This window comes from Brassica napus, chromosome A9 (genome assembly GCF_020379485.1).
Source record: "Brassica napus cultivar Da-Ae chromosome A9, Da-Ae, whole genome shotgun sequence".
Lineage (NCBI taxonomy): Eukaryota > Viridiplantae > Streptophyta > Magnoliopsida > Brassicales > Brassicaceae > Brassica > Brassica napus.
Genome location: NC_063442.1, coordinates 29,034,010 through 29,055,590, shown reverse-complemented (window position 1 = coordinate 29,055,590; position 21,581 = coordinate 29,034,010). Strand labels below are relative to the sequence as shown.

Below are 21,581 nucleotides of genomic sequence, written 5' to 3'. Positions count from 1 at the left end.
CCATATATAAAGGCAAACATGTATTTCATAAATTAGAGGCCAATAAAATACAATCTATCAGTAAAAAAAACAATGCTTTTTTTTTGTCAACCTATTTATTATATCAACGCCAACTTATTACATAGTTTTGATTAGTACCTCGAGCCTTTTTAGCTAATTCATCTACCAACATCAGATTACATCTAGCTACATAAGAAAAGGTAAAGCCGTTTCCTTTTGAAGCATTCAGAATGTCCTGTATCATGGAGGTGTTCTCCGTGTTACGGACCTTGACGATGCTTGCTGCATTGGTGTGCTGAGCCAACTCATCCATTAGGGACTTACAGTCGCTTTTGAAGTGAACATTTTTATAGGCAAGTGCTCGCAATTGTCGTACTGCCATGCGCAAAGCTTCCGCTTCCGCTTCTCTTGGAGTATTTGTTGGCCTTATAGATGAGGATCCTTGTAGTTGTCGGCTGCCTTGTATACTATGTAAGGACCAACCAACACCTGCAACCTCCTTATCGTTTTTCCAAGAAGCGTCAACAAGACAGTAATATTGAGTACTTTGCTGGGACATTCTCTTGATATTCATATGCTTGTCTCTTCTTTCTCCCTTCTTCCCCATCTTCCGAGTTCACCTTAGTGATCGCTTCTTCCCATTGGTTTAAGTCTCTGATCGCATCATGAATCACTTTGACAATGTGCTCCCTTCTTTGTTGAAATATTAGATTGTTTCTTCCACAGTCTCCATCCTATATAGAAGTTAAGATGCTTTTATCTTTTTTCACCAAAGAAATGAGCTCCTTAACGTTTTGTTGACAGTCTGATTGCACTTCCTTCTCCTTACCAAAGTTTGTTGGACTCAAAGACCAAATTTCTTTTGCCACTCTGCATTGGAAAAGCATGTGAGTTTGTGTTTCAGGATTTTCTCCACAGACATGGCAAATATTGTCTACTTTTATGTTCCTTTTCCTCAAATTTTCAGCCACAGGTAAACCATCATGTAGTATTTTCCACCAAAAGGTTTTAATTTTTGGCGGTAAGGACAGTGTCCATATACTAGAGCAGCTTCTCTTCAAGTCCTCCGAAATACCTATGTTGTCTTGCTGCTCTGATGTCTATTGGTTCAGTATTTGCTTGCATAGATGGTAACCTGACTTGACATTATACTCGCCAGTATTTGTGTAGTTCCATATTGGAGTAACCTGAGACATTGTTGAGCTTAGTCTTATATTCAGAGTATATCTTGCATCCTCTTGCCTGATAATACTATTAACAAGTTGCTCATTCCATACCCTGGTTCCTTGGAATATTAAGTCTTGAACCCTTAAGTTTGGGAATTGGCTCCTCCTTCTCCTTGAGCTGAGTGGCTGGCTGTGTGTGGACCCATCTATCTTCTCATACTCTTATCTTCATACCGTCACCCACTAGCCATTTAACTCCCTGCCGATAGAATGATTCTCGTTTGCAGAATGCTCCGCCATGCATAACTTGCTGTTTTGTAGTAGGAGCCTGCAGAAAATATGTGTGTCTAAAGTATTTTGCTTTCAACACTCTCGCTAACAAAGAAGATGGATTTTTTTAGGATTCTCCGGCCCTGTTTAGCTAGCAGTGCCAGATTAAACATCTCCATAGCTCTGATCCCTAATCCACCCTCATGTTTGGAGGCAGTATTTTTTTCCAGCTAATCCAAGATATTTTTTGCATGTCCTTCTGCCCTGACCACCAAAACTTCCTCATATATACTAGCTGTGATCTCTTTTATTAATCCTTTTGGGAGAAGAAAACAGGTCATTGTATACGTTGGCAAAGCTGTGATTACTGCTTTCAATAAGTCTTCCCTTCCTGCTGGTGATAAGAACCTATTATATCAGCTATCAAGCTTGTTTTTAATTCTTTGTTTAATATAATCAAAAGCATCTTTTCTTCTTTTTCCTATTTTTTCGGGGAGTCCCAGATATTTCCCAAAACCACCTATCTTTTTTATTCATGTCATCCTAATTAGAATTTCTTGAGTGATTTGAGGAATACCTTTAGCAAATGTAATGGCGGCAAAGTTGACTGCTTGTCCAGAAGCCCGTTGATACTCCATAAACGTATTCATTAAAGTCTGGCATTCCTCCTCCGTTGCTCTACAAAACACCAACGAATCATCAGCAAAGAATAAATGGGATATTGGTGGACCTCCTCTCGATGCTTTGTATCCATGGAGATGTTGCAGTCTAATAATGTTCTTGAGCAAAGCAGATAACCCTCAGTACATATAATATAAAAATAAGGTGATATAGGATCACCTTGTCTTATTCCTTTTGAGGGTGTGATGGACTTTAAGGGTTCCCCATTTACCAGAACTGAATACGTAAAAGTTGACATGCACGTATGACTCCATTTGCACCAAGTTTCAGAGAAACCCATATGATTCATCACTGTAATAATAAATCCCCATTCAACTTTATCAAATGCTTTTGAGATGTCTAACTTAAGGGCTAATATTTTATTTTCAATTTTTTTGTATGCATCAGCTCATGTGCTATAAGCACATTATCTGTGATCAACCTGCCCACGATGAAAGCCGATTGATTCTCTGTTATTACTATGCTCAACCAAGGTTTCGACCTCTCTGCTAAGATTTTTGAAATTATTTTGTAAGCTACATTTGAAAGGCTTATTGGTCTATAATCTTTCATAGTATTTGGAGAATCAACCACATACTATTACATAACACACAACCAAAATTTTATAACTGGAGAAAATGATAAAATTTTATTTTTAAATTGCAAGTTATCTTCTGCTGATGTTCGCGAAAGTTCCCTGCTTGAGCGATCATCTCATCCCGTTCGATTGATCTTCAATTCACAGTTAGGTGATTTAATCTTCGCCACTATCACTTTGCTTTGGGCGACTCTCCTTCGCGTTCTTCGCCGTTTGTATAAGGATCAAGTAACTTTCTGTATTTTCATCGAATCTGAAGCTCAGTAGCAGATTAAAAAGAAACTTGCTTCCATCAGATTAGTTTCTTATTAAAATTTAGTTCAAAAAGCCCAATCAATATGAAGATTTTGCACTGGAATTGTCAGGGGTTGGGAAGCACTCTGACAATTCCTCATCTTAAAGATATCAGAAAGAAATATAAGCCTGATATGATGTTTCTGGTTGAAACGAAAAATATGGATAGATTTGTACATAAGGTGGTTGAAGAGCACTCTTTCGTACGTAGTTTCCGCTAAAGGAACTACTGGTGGGTTAGTTATAATGTGGAATGACGGGGTCAAGGTTAGGTTTTTCGGTAATCCTACTTTGAATGCCACTGATATGTATACAGAAGAAGTTTGTAATGTTTTCTGATTGACATATATATACGGACACCCTGTCTTAAAGTACAGAAATGAATTGTGGGAAAGATTAATTTGTATCAGAACCGTCCAAGACTGATGCTTGGAGATTTTAATGACATCAAGGATAACAAGGAAAAGGATGGGGGTGTCCAAAGGTCTGAGGTATCTTTTTCTCTTTTTAGAACAATGATCTCGATCGGTAACAGGGGTTCATGACTTAAAATCCATAGGGGGTTTTTATACTTGGAATGTGAATAGGTCCAAATACAATATTAGAACAAGAATTGATAGAGCTATGGCAAATTGTGAGTGGTTAGACCTATATCCTACTGCACATGTTAAATTGCTCCCTTGGATAGGCTCAGATCATAAGCCACTGCTTGTAGATACTGAAAGTATCAAGTGTAACAGAAAGAAGCAGTTTAGATATATGATAATAGGTGGAGGTTTGAACCTGAGTTTAGGAGGATAATACAGGAAGTGTGGCAAGACGACTGTGCTAATTACCTCCGCATCTTTTTTATAGAGTCTTAGAAAATTGTAGAAAAGCCCTTTCTAGATGGAGAAGTCAGAACCCAAGAAACACGTAAAAGAAAATCAATCAGTTGAAAGAACAAATTGAACAAGCTTACCAGTCTTTTAAATATTGACTATGCTTATATTAATATGTCAAAGACTGAGTTGAGTTTGCAGTATCGACTTGAAGAAGAATATTGGAGAACAAAAAGTAGAATTCAGTGGCTTCAAGCAGGAGCGAAATACCATATTCTTTCACTCAAAGACCAATCAAAGAAGAAGTCATAACAGGATCTTTTTTTTTTTTTTGAAGGAGGTTTGATTGCTTGGTTTGCAGCACAAGAAGAGTGATGAGGATTCCTTTTAGTCTCAAATTCTTTGATTCTTTATAGTCAGAGAAAACATTTGCATTAAATGTAGTACAGTTTGATTGAATAAAATTTTATATTCATTCAAAAAAAAAAAGAAGTTACAGAAAAGGAGATAGAGGATGCTGCTCACGCCATTAACCCTGACAAATCGCCAGGCTTGAATGGAATGAATGCAGGATTCTTCAGGCATCACTGGGCAACCATCAAACAAGGTGTTATCTCTCATGTCAAAAAAAAACAATACAATCTATTAAAGGGAGAAATAACGCATTTAAGAAAAGGAAAAGACACATGCTATGAGAGTTGACCTTATTTGGTGGACGTGGGTTGCAGCTACTACAATCAAAGATGTCGTTCCTTGAATAGAAAGTTAATGCCCTGGATCAGAGGAGACGAACAAACGATACACAAAGTCAGCAGGTCCACATTGATTATGTAAGGAATCATTTATGGTATAGTTGCCCACACCTCATTAATATTATCTCTTCTGATACTCCCTCTCTACTGTATTGGATTTAAAAAAATTTGCACACCGATTAAAAAATATTTAATCTTTCTAAGAATAACAATAACTATAAATAATTCAACCATTAAAAAATCAAGAATACAAATGGTCAAAAACATCATTTCAAAAAAGTAAATATATTAAAATCAATCCGTTAAACGGAAATTTTGAAAATGGTTACAAGGCCGACTTGAAGAAAACTTCCCAAGTCAATGTATTACGAGAATTGTTTCGCCAATCCACTAAAAATGGCACGTTCCATTACTTGATTTTAAAATCCTAAGGAATCAATTCATGTTCTCAACCCTCGGCAATCGGCGATAACCATAAATAGGTGAAGTTCTCCTCGTCACCTCAGATGTCGGAACTATCAATGTCGCCTTAAGAGTAGCTAGGTTTTGGTGATTACCTCGAAAATTATAACTGAATCAATCAATTACGCACCAAGTACTAAGGGAGAATGTTATAAAACAAAAACATCAAGTTATATCTACTTTTACATAGAAACTTCAAATATCATTTAAAATGAAACAAAATAATTCTTAAAACACCACTTATAGTGTGAAACGAAGGGAGTAGTACTCTAAATCACAATAGAGGCCCATCGTTTTTTTCTCTCACTCATGTCACTTTTTTATGATTTTGATTTCCGATATTTTCTCCGATAGGTGGTTATTTTCACTTTCTTCGTTAAAGACGCCGCCATTCTTTCATATTTAATCACACATTCTCTTTGCTACTTTTCCATTTGTAGAGGTTCGATGGTTTTTCAATTTCATGTGAGGCAATAGATGCATGAGACTTCTGGTGGTTACCTCAGGGTTTGATGTTTGGATTCAAGCTCCTCTCTTAGGCTATGTATCTACCTCTTCTGCCCTTCCGCTTACCTTAGGACGGTGAGTGAGGGTTAGTTCTAGTATGTCTTGGTCTTCACAGTGGCGGCTTTCAGATCTTTTTTGTTCTACTTGTTTCAACTTTGTAGCACCACAAATCTTTTTTTTATTGCGGGTTACTATCGGTTTTGCTAAGGTTTTGAGCTCTCTTTTTAGCATGATTTTTTTTATTGCGGCGGACCATTCTCCTTCCACATCGATGTCTTTGGTCAATGATATTTTCCTATGGTTTATGTCATGTGCTTAGTGTTGTTTCCTCCCAAACCTCTTCTTGCTAGTTCATAACATAGTAAAGTCATACAAGATTACAACCACACAAAATATTAGCCCAACATAACGATAAAATCTAGTATCACCTAAGATCACTTAGTTAGATCCTATGCTACCTAGTCAAACCATCTGTTTTCCACCATAACGAAAAGAATTCATCGGTCTCACGACCCAAGATGAACCATCTCTTGACCCATAAAATTAGACCACGAGATACAAAGATAGTAATTGACACTTAATCGGTTTTATTTCTGCTCAAACATCAATTTTGTGTACATTGTCACCACCACTATCATGTTCCTAAGCTTAAAACCTAACACAAATGCCCGAAATAAAATAAGATCCTTGACGACTGCAGCAGGGACTTGTGCACCAAATCATGGTTTCAAGAGGTTTGAAGTTTCTACCACCGGAACAAACACGGGATTGTCACTAGCGCTGGGAAGTATATCTCGGCAACACATCACCAGCATAGACCTTTTCTCCAGTTGACTACTCTGTTGTCGAGCTCCTTGAAGGAGCTCTTCGTCTTCAAGAAGGCTGTCGCTCATCGCATCACTCCTCCAATTGTCTCACCACCACAAAGAATGTTGATTAGGGGTAGATGAGACGTCTTTTCAAGCCACATGCAGTCGGTGTGAAGATTTCACCGGAGATCACTAAAAGAAAAAACCAGATCCGACAAAATATTCAGCCCTAAAAGCTGACTCTCGGTTCCGCCAATCTGTGTTCAGTCTTTCTGTCTCTTCATAAAAGGTCGAAAACCAGCTCCATCAAACGCAAAGGGTCTCTAGGAGAGGTCTCGATAGGACAGAGAGACACGCAAATCAATCTAGAATATAAAATAGCCACCAAATTAACAAATAATGAAGAGGAACAATGCATTCCTTAATATTTTTAAGAATTTTATCATTTTTTTTGTCGTCAAGAATTTTATCATTTATATATAAAAATAGTTTTTTCTTTCCATTTCTTTTTATTTTTTTATCATAGAGAAATATAGAAAAAATTGTCACTCATTAAATTTGATAAGAACTAATCATTTCTCATCATTTCCAGCCGTTATTTTCCTATTCATTCTTAATGTACATGTGATGGTTACCATTTAAACCCACAGAGAAGAAGATCAAAGGAAAATAGAAATCATTTAGACCCATAGAGAAGAAAATCAAAGGAAAATAGAGATAGAGGAAGGTCGACGGGAGCTGGGAGCTAGGAGCTGGGAGCTAGGAGCTAGGAGCTAGGAGCTAGGAGCTAGGGTTTTCTTTGGCGGTGTGTACTCGAAACTCAAAGAAAGAGAAAACAATCATGGGCATGGGAATCACTCACCATTTATCACTTTATTATCAGGTTTTTTTAATTTACAGTTTTAAAATAAATAAATAACAAAACTGTGAAATATATATTATTATTGTATTTCTGAGAAACTATTAGAGTTTCTCAACCGATGCTGCTGCTCTAGAATATCCGCGGCCAAAACCGTATCCTTCTATAATACCTCGGGTACGTCATATAATATAGGACCAAGATACAAAAGATGCCCACAACAACAGCAACACATGTCACGACCCTGACTATAAAAACCCTCACCATCCTTAAATGCATCTCATTCCTCTTCTCTTTAATGGAATTAGATCCATTTTCCGCGCTACGCGCGGATTATATACAATAATTTTCACCATTTTAATTTATATTATATTTGAAAATAGTTTTACATAATATTTAATCAAAAATAATATAGTATATTTAAAATTATAATAAAGTAATTTGGAGTATTTTTTTAATTGCGATTTATTTAAATGGCGAGCTATGTGTTTAGTATTTCTAACATTAGTGTATTTTGCATATGTTTACTGTGAAGGTTCTTCTAATAATGTTAAGGGGAAATCTGATTTTACCACAGAGTTGATATTATTTTCAAATTTATTTTAAAAGAATGATTTTTTCATAAATACTTTAAATTTGTGATAAAACAACTAAACTATATAGCCCTCATAATCATTTATATATGTCTAAGAATTATTTATAGACATATAACCAATCTCATCCCTTAAATGCTAAACCCTAAAAAATTGTCATTAGATCTTAAACTCAAATGTTAGGATATTTTTGATTAAATGTATTTTTGGAAAGTGATATCTAATTGTAATATTTTAAGCAATTTTTCTAATGTATGAAACTGCTGAAGTAAAATCTTGTTGTTGGTGTTAAAGCAAATATTTATTTGTTTTTATTTTTCAATAGTTTAAAATATAATACATTATAATTTAATTTTTTGTATTTAAATTTGTATACTTTTGAATTAGTGCTCGTAACCAAAATAACTCGTTTTTTATACTTTTGTAATTATCTGAAACTTTCACTTCTTCTCCCCATATAGTTATAAGAAAGTCGACATGAAAAAACGGTTTTAGATGAAATTGTTGTTTGTTTAAAAGTAAAAATAAAAATTGGGTTGTGAATCCAGGAAGATCATGTTTTTAGAGTGTTCCATTCATGCTAATTCTAACAAAATTTCTTACTTGAAGATGTAAGCTAGATAGTGGTGTATACATTAGATTATGTTGCCAAAAAGCTCAATAGAACAACTGTTTTTAGAAATTATATTTATATATAGTAACAATAACTAAATATCTGTTTATAGGTTCTTTGATAATTCTCTGGTTATACACTATCAACCTCCCAATGTGCCGAGCCATACGTTGATACTAATATTATCATTTCAATTTTCAAACAACACTTATCTTTTTCACCATAAGAATCCTTTTATCTAATAATTCGAAACTAAAGAAAAAGACACCAAATGTCGTCATAAGAATTATTTAAACCTAAATAGACTGCAATCACAAGCACATAAGTTCACAAATTGAAAACCAGACCGGAGAAAACCAAAACATTAAAACGTGCATGACTGATTAACCGAGGATGGTGGTTCAGATCATGGACGTAACGACATAAGGATCCATGTTAGAAGCTGGCCTTCTGTCTTCGAAGTAACATTTGCCTTCCTTCTCAGTGTCTCGTCCCACTCTCACCGAAGCTCCACGGTTCGCCACTCCCCAAGAGAACGTGTTGATGTATGCGGTCTCGTGCTTCCCCGTGAGACGACGCTCGCTGCCTTCACCGTACGCAGCAATGTTCTCCTTGTGCTTCACCTGAAGCTTCTCTATCGCGTTCTTTATCACTGCTAATCCTCCGTTGTTCCTCATCGACTTCGTGCTGTAGTTGCACAATCACCCTGACAACCCATGCAAACAATGTTACAACTTATTTCACATGAAGAAAGTGTTGAGAGAGTGTGGTAAAGAGACACTAACCGGGACTGGTTTTGGGTCGAAGCTGAAATTTACACCAGAGATCTCAGTGATCCTCTGTCAACAGAAATAGATGTGGCCATTAGCAAAGTTTGAAGCTTTTTATTGGGAACTAAAAAGGTTAAAGTAGATTACTGTACCTCGTGGACACTCTCACCATACACTTCACCGTACGCAGCAATGTTCTCCTTGTGCTTCACCTGAAGCTTCTCTATCGCGTTCTTTATCACTGCTAATCCTCCGTTGTTCCTCATCGACTTCGTGCTGTAGTTGCACAATCACCCTGACAACCCATGCAAACAATGTTACAACTTATTTCACATGAAGAAAGTGTTGAGAGAGTGTGGTAAAGAGACACTAACCGGGACTGGTTTTGGGTCGAAGCTGAAATTTACACCAGAGATCTCAGTGATCCTCTGTCAACAGAAATAGATGTGGCCATTAGCAAAGTTTGAAGCTTTTTATTGGGAACTAAAAAGGTTAAAGTAGATTACTGTACCTCGAGAAGGTATCTAGCGACCCAGACTTGATCACCAGCACTAATACCCTCAACTGGACCGACTTGGAACTCCCACTGTCCAGGCATGACTTCTCCATTGACACCAGAGATGCCAATACCTGCGTAAAGACAGGCCTTCTAGTGTGCATCCATGATGTCACGACCAATTGCTTTGTCAGCTCCCACACCACAGTAGTATGGTCCCTGTGCCAAACACCTAAAACACTTTACATCAGATGATATGTAAGAAAATGTTGTAATAACATTAGGATGAGATGATAATTAGATTAAGCTGAGGGCCAGGGAAGCCACCAATAGGCCAGTTCACACCCTTTTGCATCAATGTGTATTCTTCCTCAATCCCATACCTATTGAATCACAAACAAAGAGTATAGGTATAAATGATTGATCTGAAGAGAGATTAATATACAACTGAGGAAGAAGATAGTACCAAGGCTCCTCAGAGGCAACTTTGGAGTTGCTGAAGATCTTAGCAACGTTGTGCTTCTTGTTGGTTGGAATTGGATTCCCAGCCGACGTGTAAGCATCACACATCACCTTCATATATCAACCAATCATTTTTTAAAATCTAATTTTGTTACAAACCAAATATTATTACACTAATCATATAAAACCAACCCACCAGAATGTTGTTGCCTGAGTTCATAATGAAGTATAAATCTATGATAAGAAACATGTAACATAAATCGATGAATTTCAAGATCATGTCTGAAATCTTATAAACTAATAAGATGAATAGATAAGAAAGACTCAGACACACACCTGGGGATACGTAATAGAAGAAAGCAGTGGGAGGGATGCGAATGGGCCGGACTCTTCAAACGAAAAGATCATTGACGATGAACTAAACGACAGAGAAAAATATTACTGGCAATATATGAGATTGTACATATTTAAAGAGGGTTTTGAGTAACGGTGATTCATAGGAGAGTTGAAACGATGACGACGAAGTGGAAGGGTCGGGGGGGGGGGACGATCAATTGCTTTGGAGAAAATTAGGGTAACGCTAGACAGAGATATGGGCTTGATATTGATCATAGTTTTTTTTTTTTTAAGAACACACGATGGCCCATGACCAAACTTAGTCGACTGAATCATATATGACATGGCGAAACAAAACCTTCTGATAGGCTGATTTTTTTAAGTGACGTGGACACTCTCACCATACACCTTATTCTCCTTTTAGTATAGATTATAGATTTATCAATTCACCAACTTTCAATTTGTTTGATTCTGCACAAAACCGAGAAATCAACAAACCAGGTATTCTCAAGTCCAGGTTCGGTCCAACCGGTTTCCACTCTCCATATACCTTTTCAGCTCCTTCTACATCGTCTAGCTTCAACAAAGAAGCAATAACAGTTTTATACCAATAATCCTCCAACTTCTCATTCGTCATGCACTCGTTCCCAAGACTTAACCAACCATCCTCCAACTTCTCCTTCTCCTTTTTCTTACACTCGTTCCAAAGACGGTACACTTCTTTTTTACTCCCTTCCAGGCCACCATACATCTCTATAGCTTGTTCTATTGATCCTGCTTTAGAGTAAGCCTTTGCCACTGCAGCCATGGTCTCTCTTTCTAGTTTGATCCCTTCTTCTCCACTCCACTTTTTCATAAACGTTTCCATAGCTTCTACGTTAGAATCAGCCGCATATATTCTCAAGACTTTGTTCACCATGAGACTATCGGGAGCCACGTTGTTCTCTTCCATCTCACGAAGAAACTCCTCAACCATATTTCTTTGACTGTGGAAAGAGAACATTGAGTTGAACGGTGAAGGTTTCATGAGGAGACCTAGCTCTCTCATCTTCTCAAACGTTGCCTTGGCCTTACCCAAATGTTTGTCAGATTTTGTGTAAGAGCTTAGGAGAGTTGCGTAGACAGTGTAATCCTTCATGTTCTCTGGGATGTTTTTAAAGAACTTCTCTGCTTCTTCCAGACCCAACACAACATCAACCATATGAAGCCGAACTGCATAATCCTCAGCATAAATATTACAAGCCCTTTTTTCATCCATCCACTCTGAAACCTAACATTTGAAAGATATATTAGAACATTAAATCTCTAGATGAGTCTTTCGCCAACAAAAAAATAATATAAAAAATGAAAAGAGAAAGTGTGAAAGTTTTTATATGAGATATTATGCTATTTAGAGTCTTTTGTCACATGTGTCTATGGTTAGTATTTTATTTGACTACTAAAAATTTATATGAAGATAAAATTTCTCAACCAATGATGATGCTCTCACAAGCCTATAGTCATTTTAACAAGTATTATGAAAGAAAGCACAAGTTCAAAAAAAAAGAGGTTACATGTAGAAGGGTGAATCTGTAATCAACAAACCTGAAGTGCTTTAGAAAACTGATTAGAATCATGAAGATTCTTGATGAGGCATTTGAGTTCAGACACTCTCATTCTACTCCCCCATTGGTCCAAAAGGGGGTTGATCGGTCTCTTCATTCTTATGTTCTTTATTAAACTTTTCATAAGTTTCTCAGCTTCATCAACCATTCCTCTCTCTCGATAACCAGAGGCCAACGCTGTTGGGATCCGGATATCAAACTCAAGAGGCAAATATTCCCACACTTTGTAAATCTCTTCCGCCTCAGTGATAGCGTCTAGCTTTAAGAGTGAACGAACCACAGTTAGATAGTCATTGTTATCACAGTACGGTTCTGTGTTCTCATTGCAAAGGTTCCATATACGTAGCACCTCTTCTTTCTTTTCAGCTTCACCATACAGCTTCGTGAGAAGCTCGTAAGCTTGTTTAAACGACTTGGGGTCAACCAGTAATTTCTCGGTTAAAGTGAGCAATTTTATCGCCTCTTCTTGTGAGCCTTTGCCATGTCAAGAGTAATGAGCCACTCAAGAGTGCGCCAGTTCCCACTATTTTCTTCCCACGCAGTTAAGGTCTTCTCCATCGGCGTCACGCCAGGCACAGCGGCGTATAGCTTTGACACGTGGTCCAGAGTGACGCTGTCGGGCGCCACGTTATTACCTTGCATCTCACGGAAAAGCTCATCGGCTTTATCTCGATTATTTAGAGCACCGTAAAGAGACATCATTGCATTGTAAGGAGAAGGACTCGTGAGAAGACCTAACTCCCTCATTTTCTTGAACGTGGCTTCGGCTTTACACAGAGTCTTGTCCGATCGTTTGTATAAGGTTAGCAGACTAGTGTAGAAAGAACCGTCTCTCGCGCTATGTGGTATACTTTCGAAGCACTTCTCTGCTTCTTCTAACCCAACAACATTATCTAACATCCACTCTGATACCTAACGACATCATCACCATAATAAGACGTCATCAATGTTTCAACGTAAAGTTGAGCAGAGTATATATAAAGAATGGAACCTGGAGGGCTTGGTCGGATTCACGAAGCTTTTTGATGATGACTCTCACGTGAGAAGGGTCAATTTGATTACCCTGTTGCCGCCACTGTTGTAGCACCGGAATGATTTTTTGCATTCTGATCAAGAGCCTCTTTTAGACGATTCTGCAAAGTTTGATTCTTAATTTAAAGAAAGAATAGATAACATTATATTATTGAAATATGTGACAGCTTTATATTAAACTATGGTTTATATTAGGTGCTCTAGAATTCTTAGAAATATGATTTAGAAGATATTTAGAAGTACCACATAGAATGAGATTTCTTTTTAATTAATACAAAATTAAGGTTCTAATTATTTTTTTTTTTATTTTTTTTTTGAAATGTTAAATTTATATATCAACAAAAGAAAAAATGTTTACAATACTGAAATTTTGGAAGAGCTATTGCAGTTCCATCATTTTAATTCTTTCCCAGCCATCTTTGCATAAGGAGGCTACTAAACTCAGGGTTCCTGCCGCGAAGGGAGGAGATTCTGTTCCGTATGGTTCTGTCTAGCAATCGCACAAGCTGAGCCGGGGAGTTCCAAGAGTTGTTATGTTTCCGACCATTGCGTTCTCTCCACAGTGAGTAGATTGATCCTTGAAAAGCCAGCCGAAGCAGGCAGGAATCAATCTTATTACGGCGAGGAGAAAGCAGGGTGTTGATGGTAATACTCCAGGGTTCTAATTATTTTTAAAGATACTCAATTAATATATAGGAGATACTCAAAAGGTCACCAAAGATAACACGATAAACAAAGCATATAATCCTCTTTTGGAAAATTTAGGGGATAATTGGTTGGACTGTAACTGTAAAAAATTTACTTTAGAATTTAGTCTGTTGAATTTTTTGATTTATCTTTAAGAAATGTGGTTTTAAAATTTTCTACAACTAAAAAGATGGGGCTTTAGAAAATAAAATTTTTACAACCATATTTTGTATGTTTTTGCTATAGATTTAGTTTTTTGGTTGTAGGTTTAAAAACTAAGATAAAGCATGATCTATACTATTATTTGCGAAGTAAGTTTTTGGAATCGAGCTCTCACGTTAAAAGTTAGAGTGATTAATATCATTTATACCCTTAATGAATAAAATGTATAACTAAATTAAAAAATAAAAACGAAATTTTAATTTATTTGATTAGATAATTGATTAAAATTAATAATAGTAAGAATTATCCAAAATCTGAAAATATAATTTTAAGAAGAGCTAATTTATGTATATATTGTATTGTTATCTGAAAAACTCTTTTAGTAAAAAGTTAAAAAACATGAATTATATAACTAAATATTAACCAGAAAATATTCTTAATTATATAATTAAAATAGAATATTGAAATTATCCAAAATCTAAAAATATAATTAAAAAAAGAAGATAATTTCTATATATATATTGTATTGTTATCTGAAAAAGTATTTTTGTAATAAAAAGTTAAAAAACATAAATTAGTTTTTGGAATCGAGCTCTCACGTTAAAAGTTAGAGTGGTTAATATTGATTATACACTTAATGAGTAAAATGTATAACTAAATTAAAAAATAAAAACGAAATTTTAATTTATCTGATTAGATAATTGATTAAAAGAAATAATAGTAAGAATTATCCAAAATCTAAAAATATAATTTTTAAAAGAGACAATTTTTGTATATGTTGTATTGTTATCTGAAAAAGTTTTTTAGTAAAATGTTAAAAACATGAATTATGTAACTAAATATTAATCAAATAAAATTCTTAATTATAAAAATAGAATATTGAATTAACCAAAATATAAAAATATAATTTCTATATTTATATGTATTATTATCTGAATTAGTATTTTAGTAAAAAGTTAAAAACATAAATTATATAATTAAATATTGATCAAATAAAAATTTTACTAAAATCTCCATAATATTATTTGTGAAGTCAGTTTCTTATGTATCGCGCTCACGTTAACTCTAACGATGGTTGGTTACATTGATACCCTTAATGAATTAAAAATATTACATTTTTTAGATACTATTATTGAATTTTGTTATTTAGTTTCCTTTTAAAAAATTTCCAAATATCATATATAATAAAAAAAGGAAAGATTTAGAAATTTTAAAAAATAAATTTAAAAACGAAAATATATGTATCTATAATATGATTTTGTAAAAAAAAAGAAAAATTCACAAAATATAAATATTCCTTTAAAAATATTTTAAATAACATAAAATATACTTTTGAAGTAATAAAATATTTCCTTATATCTATATTCTCTTAGATGCAAATATATATTTGAATATAATGTGATTTCATAAAACAACATTCACATGCATGATCTTGATATTAGAAAAAGAAATATTGTTGCATTTAAAACAAATTTAAAAAAATACAAAATATATATTTCCAAGTTTTATATATCTATCTATTTCCTTAGATGATTACATAAAATAATTAAGGAACATAAACAGATATATGTTTAATTGACTAAAAATAGTTTATAATTAGTATTATTGAAATGTTTTAATTATTTTTCATATATTTAGTTGACTATAATATCTTTCAATTACAGCATAAAAAATCTATAATTATGTTTTACTTATATAGTATGATTTTTAAAATACAAGCACACAATTTTCTTAAACTGCTTATTTTTAAAAAATACTGCTTATTTTTAAAAAATATTAAAAAGACTTAACAATAAACATATTTGGATCAAATAATTATAAAATATTTTAAAATAACATAACACTATATACTTTAACAAGGTAGATATATTATATTTTATCATTATTAAAATTATTTGTTTTCATAATATTAAATTTGTTTTTAAATTTTATGTTTGTGGAACTTCATATGACTATAACTAAAATACCAAAGTACCCTTAATGAATTAAAAATAGGGGTTTTTGCCAAAACTAACCCACAACTTGATTTTAATTCCAAACCTATACCCAAACTTGGATCAAATGCAAAACTAACCTAAAAGTCTAGTGAAATTACAGCTCAGCCCCTTGTGACCAAACAAAAAAACAGAAGCCATTTTTACGAATATAGCCCCAGTAAATCGTCTGAGTCGTCTGAGATGTTGGAAGTCGTCTGGACGACTGAAGTGTAAGTCGTCTGGTACCAGTTTATTTTAAAAATAATTTATAAATCTTGTAAAAAAATATTTTGATGCGTAAAAAATAAAAATCAAGTAATTATAAACAGTTTTAACTGATATAAATTAAGATATGATAAAATTGATTTGTTTTGAAGATATATGAGTGGAAGTAGTGAATCATGAAATACTTTGGTTTAGGAGTTTGGCAAACATATGTTGTAGTATTGTATGTATTGTTAGGGTTAGATTTTGGAAAACTAAAATGTTTTTTTCAAAAATTAGTTTTCACCTATATGTGTTTATTTCTGTGTATAGTAAACACTTTTCAAGTTTGATTTGGTTTTATGAAGTGTTTAATTAGATAATTAAGTTTAGGGGTTATGTTTAGGGTGTGGACGACTTATATTTCAGTCGTCTGTTGAATAATTTACCCGGACGACGTATATTTCAGTCGTCCAGACGACTTACTTGTAAATCCTCTGGAAAGTCTTCTATTTTAGTTTCCCGCTAAAAATATTTAATTTCCCGCTAAAAATATTAAACTCTTCTGGACGACTTACATGTAAGTCGTCTGTTTTAATTTCTTCACCAGACGACTGAAATGTAAGTCGTCCAGGAAGTCGTCTGAGTCAAAAATATTTAATCTAATTGGATTTTTTGTCTCCCTATATAAAGAAAAATTTACACATTCTCTCTCCTCCTCTCAAATGGCTGCAACAAAAATGTAATGTTCATCATTCTAAAACTCTCCAACCTCTCTCTAATCTCTTTGACTTGAAAACACCAAACTTTATATGAATTTTTCAGTTTTGTCTCATGTATTTCTTACTAATCTATCTCTTTTGCAGGTTTTTAATCAAATGGTACTCATCTTCCACTAATTTAGAGGTAGATCTATTAATTTTAGATATGTATTTTTGTGTGTTCTATAAATGTAGATTTATCTAATCTTCCACTCATTTTCTCTATTTTTAAGTCATTTGAACGTTTTTGAATATGCAGGTTTTTCAGATCTGGATTTGATGTGCAGGTTTTTCAGATCTGGAAGACTTCTGGGACGACTTACCTGTTAGTCGTCTGGAAGTCGTCTGGAAGTCGTCTGGACTTCTTGGAAGTCTTCTGACAAAGTCGTCTGGACTTCCAGGAAGTCGTCTGGACTTCCAGGAAGTCGTCTGGACTTCCAGGAAGTCGTCTGGAATTCCCGAAAGTCGTCTGGACTTCCAGGAAGTCGTCTGGACTTCTAGGAAGTCGTCTGGATTTTTCTGAGCGTTTTGGTAAGTTCTTATGTCTGATTTTTCTTCATTTGGTAACTTCTTGTTGTATAAAGTTCTTACTTTTTTCCCAAACTAAAACTCTCCAAACCCACTCTAATCTCTTTGACTTGAAAACACCAAACTTTATATGAATTTTTCAATTTTGTCTCATGTCTTTGTTACTAATCTATTTTTTTTTTGCAGGTTTTTAATTATTTGGTACTCATCTTCCACTAATTTAAAGGTAGATCTATTATTTTTAGATATGTATTTTTGTGTGTTCTGTAAAGGTAGATTTATCTAATCTTCCACTCATTTTTTCTGTTTTTAAGCCATTTGAACGTTTTTGAATATGCAGGTTTTTCAGATCTGGATTTAATATGCAGGTTTTTCAGATCTGGAAGACTTCTGGGACGACTTACTTGTTAGTCGTCTGGAAGTCATCTGGAAGTCGTCTGGACTTCCTAAAAGTCGTCTGGACTTCCTGTAAAGTCGTCTGGAAGTCGTCTGAACTTCCTAAAAGTCTTCTGGCAAAGTCGTCTGAACTTCCTGGAAGTCGTCTGGACTTCTTAGAAGTCGTCTGGACTTCTTAATAGTTGTCTGGTCTTGTCTACTCAAGTGGAATCCAAGCTTGTCTTTGTAGATGAATGATCTATAATAGTTTTGTTTGTGGTCTGTTTTATGAATTGCATGTATACTCTTTTAGTTGTGAATTTTTTGTAAAATCAGTAAAAATGTTTTCCAAGATGTATTAAATGTGCTAACAATGTGTTTACACATTTACAAATCAATGAAATAATAGACTTCAGTAGCCTTTTTCTTATCTTTGGATCTCTCATATGCAATAATAAACTCCAATGGCCTTTTTCTCATCTTAATAAACAAGAATGTTGGTAAGAGATGGAAACAAACAATAGTAACTAGTCAAAGCATATAATAAACTCCAATGGCCTTTTTCTCATCTCGTCTCAGGTTACAGATTTCAAAGTCAATTGCAAAAATAACCTCTGCGTTGACCAGACGACTTCCAGGTAAGTCGTCTTCAGCCAGACGACTTCCAGGTAAGTCGTCTACAGCCAGACGACTTCCCAAGTAAATCGTCTGACGAACAGATCTGGAAAAAAACTCGATGTCATACCTTAAATTGGTGAGATAAGTTCCTTAACATACATAAGGCTTCTCCAAGCACACATAATCACAAACGAAAGTCACCCACCCAGAATCGTTAGCTTCTATGACTCTATGAACCATAAAAATTTTAGAATCAAAATCTTGGGTTTTTTTAGCTCATTGTGGAGAGAAAGTGAGATATATGTTGTGTTTAGTTCACAAGAATGGAAAAAGAAGAAGGGTAAATCGATTTTGGGAGCATTAAGAGCTTCAAATTGGTTGTTCATGGTGGTTGTGGTATTGATATCAATGGCAATCTTGTAATTACTTGAAGATGATGAGGGTGAGAGAGTAAAAATGTCATTTTCGAAAAAAAAAAAAAAATTGATGGCATTTTCGTAAATTATATGAACTTGTGGGGTAAATAGGGCAAAACCAATTTTCAAAAAAAAAGGAGGTTAGTTTTGTGTTTGACTTTAAGTTGTAGGTCAATTTTGCAAAAATCCCTTAAAAATATTGCATTTTTTAATTTTATTATTGAATTTTGTTATTTAGTTTCTTTTTAAAAAATTTTCCAAATATCATATATAATAAAAAAGGAAAGATTTATAAATATTAAAAAATAAATTTAAAAACAAAAATATATGTATCTATAATATGATTTTATAAAAAAAAGGAAAATTCACAAAATAGAAATAATCCTTTAAAAAATATTTTTAAATAACATAAAATATACTTTTGAAGTAATAAAATATTTCCTTATATCTATATTTTCTTAGATGCAAATATATATTTGAATATAATGTGATTTCATAAAACAACATTCACATACATAATCTTGATATTAGAAAAAGAAATATTGTTGCATTTAAAACAAAATTTAAAAAAATACAAAATATATATTTTCAAGTAATCGAAATAACTTTTATATAACTATCTATTTCCTTAGATGATTACATAAAATAATTAAGGAACATAAACAGATATATGTTTAATTGACTAAAAATAGTTTATAATTAGTATTATTGAAATGTTTTATTTATTTTTCATATATTTAGTTGACTATAATATTTTTCAATTACAGCATAAAAAATCTATAAATTATGTTTTACTTATATAATATGATTTTTAAAATACAAGCACATAATTTTCTTAAACTGTTTATTTTTAAAAGATATTAAAAAGACTTAACAATAAACATCTTTTGATCAAATAATTATAAAATATTTTAAAATAACATAACACTATATACGTTAACAAGGTAGATATGTTATATTTTATAATTATTAAATTATTTGTTTTCATAATATTAAATTTTCTTTTAAATTTTATGTTTTTATGTTTGTGGAACTTAATATGACTATAACTAAAATACCAAAGCAAATCTGAATTCTCATTTTTAAGATTATTTAAAATAAATTTCAGTTTACCATTTAATAAATCTAAGGCATAAAATTATTTATAATTTATAAAATATTTTAATTATTGTAAATATTGATATGTGTTCATGATATTAATTATTTATAATTTATAAAAAATTAATTATTTTAGTTACTTATGTATGTAACTTTATATGGATCATATCGCTTTATTTTCTGATATTTGTTTTAAAAACACAACATATAATTTAATAAATATTATGAAACTACATGCACATTTAAATGATAAATAAAATTAATTTGATTTTATTTAATTATAATAAAAAATAATTATACTCCAGTTTGAATTTAAAAGAATATATGTAACTCAATACATTCACAGCATGAGTGACTCGGCTAATCCAACTTATATCTAAAATCATAGATTTAACTACAATAAGAATATTTATACTATTATTTACGAAGTGATTTGGCTTATTTGTCACATTCTCCATGATTTTAGTTAATTTGCTTACTTGTCATATTTTCCATAATTTTAGGACAAATCATTAGTTTAATTAACATTATTATTAATTTTTTTATATTTTTGATATCTATATATTTATCATGATATTTAAAATCATGATAAACATGAACCTATTTTACCGATATATATACTAATATTTTCTAAAAAATATTTTAATATATAATAAACATGATATTTACGACATTTAATTAATAAATAGATATTAATAATATATACCGATAATATCATCATTACATTTCTCTCATTTATAATTTTAATGACTAATATTATAGCCAATTTCTCTATTTTTTACTGAAAATGTTGATCAAATACAGATTATTATAAAATTTATATATAAGTATACTAATATATCTGAATTAATCAGTTTCTTTAGTTAATTTTCTTATTTTTCATCTTTTCCATAGTTATATGATAAATCATTATTTTAATTAATATTATTATTTGATTTATTTATTTTGATATCTATATAGTTATGATGATATTTAAAATAATTAATAAACATTAACATATTTTACCAATATATATATATATATAGGGGAAATTACATGTTTACCACTTTTATGGTACCACTTTTCATTTTTACCACCACTAATGATACATTTTCAAAAATACCTTTTTCATTAAGTAGCAAAAGACTCTTATGCTTTTGTTATTTATATATATAATAAATCATTATTTAAATAAAAAAATAATAAAATAATAAAAAATAATAAAAAAATAAAAAGTAAAAAAAAATTTCGAATTATACTTTTTCAAATTCTAACTTTTTTATAAATTTTTTTTTTGAAATTTTTTTTTTGATTTTTTTTTTTATTTTTATTTTCAAATTTCATTTTGAAAAACGAAAATTATGTTTGAAATTATTTTTTTAAATTTTTTAATTTTTTTTTAAGTATTTATTTATATATTTATTAGAATCCTAAATTTCATATTCCATAAACCCTACTCCACCCCTCAACTCTAAACCCTAAGTCTAGATTATTTAACCCTAAGGGTATAATTGTATTTTACCCTTCATTAAAAGTGAGGGTAAAAATGGTTAGTATAAACATGAAAAGTAGTACTATGAATGTGCTATTTGTGGCAATTTCCCATATATATACTAATATTATTTTTAAATATATTTTAATATATAATTATCATGATATTTAGGAATTAATAA

General features: G+C 32.4%; 2 protein-coding genes and 2 pseudogenes across 2 annotated transcripts; all 4 read right to left on the bottom strand.

The window, feature by feature from the left end:
* Positions 1-103: 103 nt before the first annotated feature.
* Positions 104-607, bottom strand: LOC106363207. Its single transcript, XM_013802994.1, has one exon. It carries the CDS (start codon positions 605-607, stop codon positions 104-106), a length of 504 nt encoding a protein of 167 aa, XP_013658448.1.
* Positions 608-8,617: 8,010 nt separating this feature from the next.
* LOC125577938 lies at positions 8,618-10,851 on the bottom strand (annotated as a pseudogene).
* Positions 10,852-10,859: 8 nt separating this feature from the next.
* LOC106363206 (putative pentatricopeptide repeat-containing protein At1g28020) lies at positions 10,860-11,726 on the bottom strand. The gene has a single exon (XM_048740128.1). The coding sequence runs from the start codon at positions 11,724-11,726 to the stop codon at positions 10,899-10,901; it is 828 nt and encodes a 275-aa protein (XP_048596085.1). The 3' UTR covers positions 10,860-10,898.
* Positions 11,727-12,043: 317 nt separating this feature from the next.
* LOC125577937 lies at positions 12,044-14,113 on the bottom strand (annotated as a pseudogene).
* Between the last annotated feature and the right edge of the window lie 7,468 nt (positions 14,114-21,581).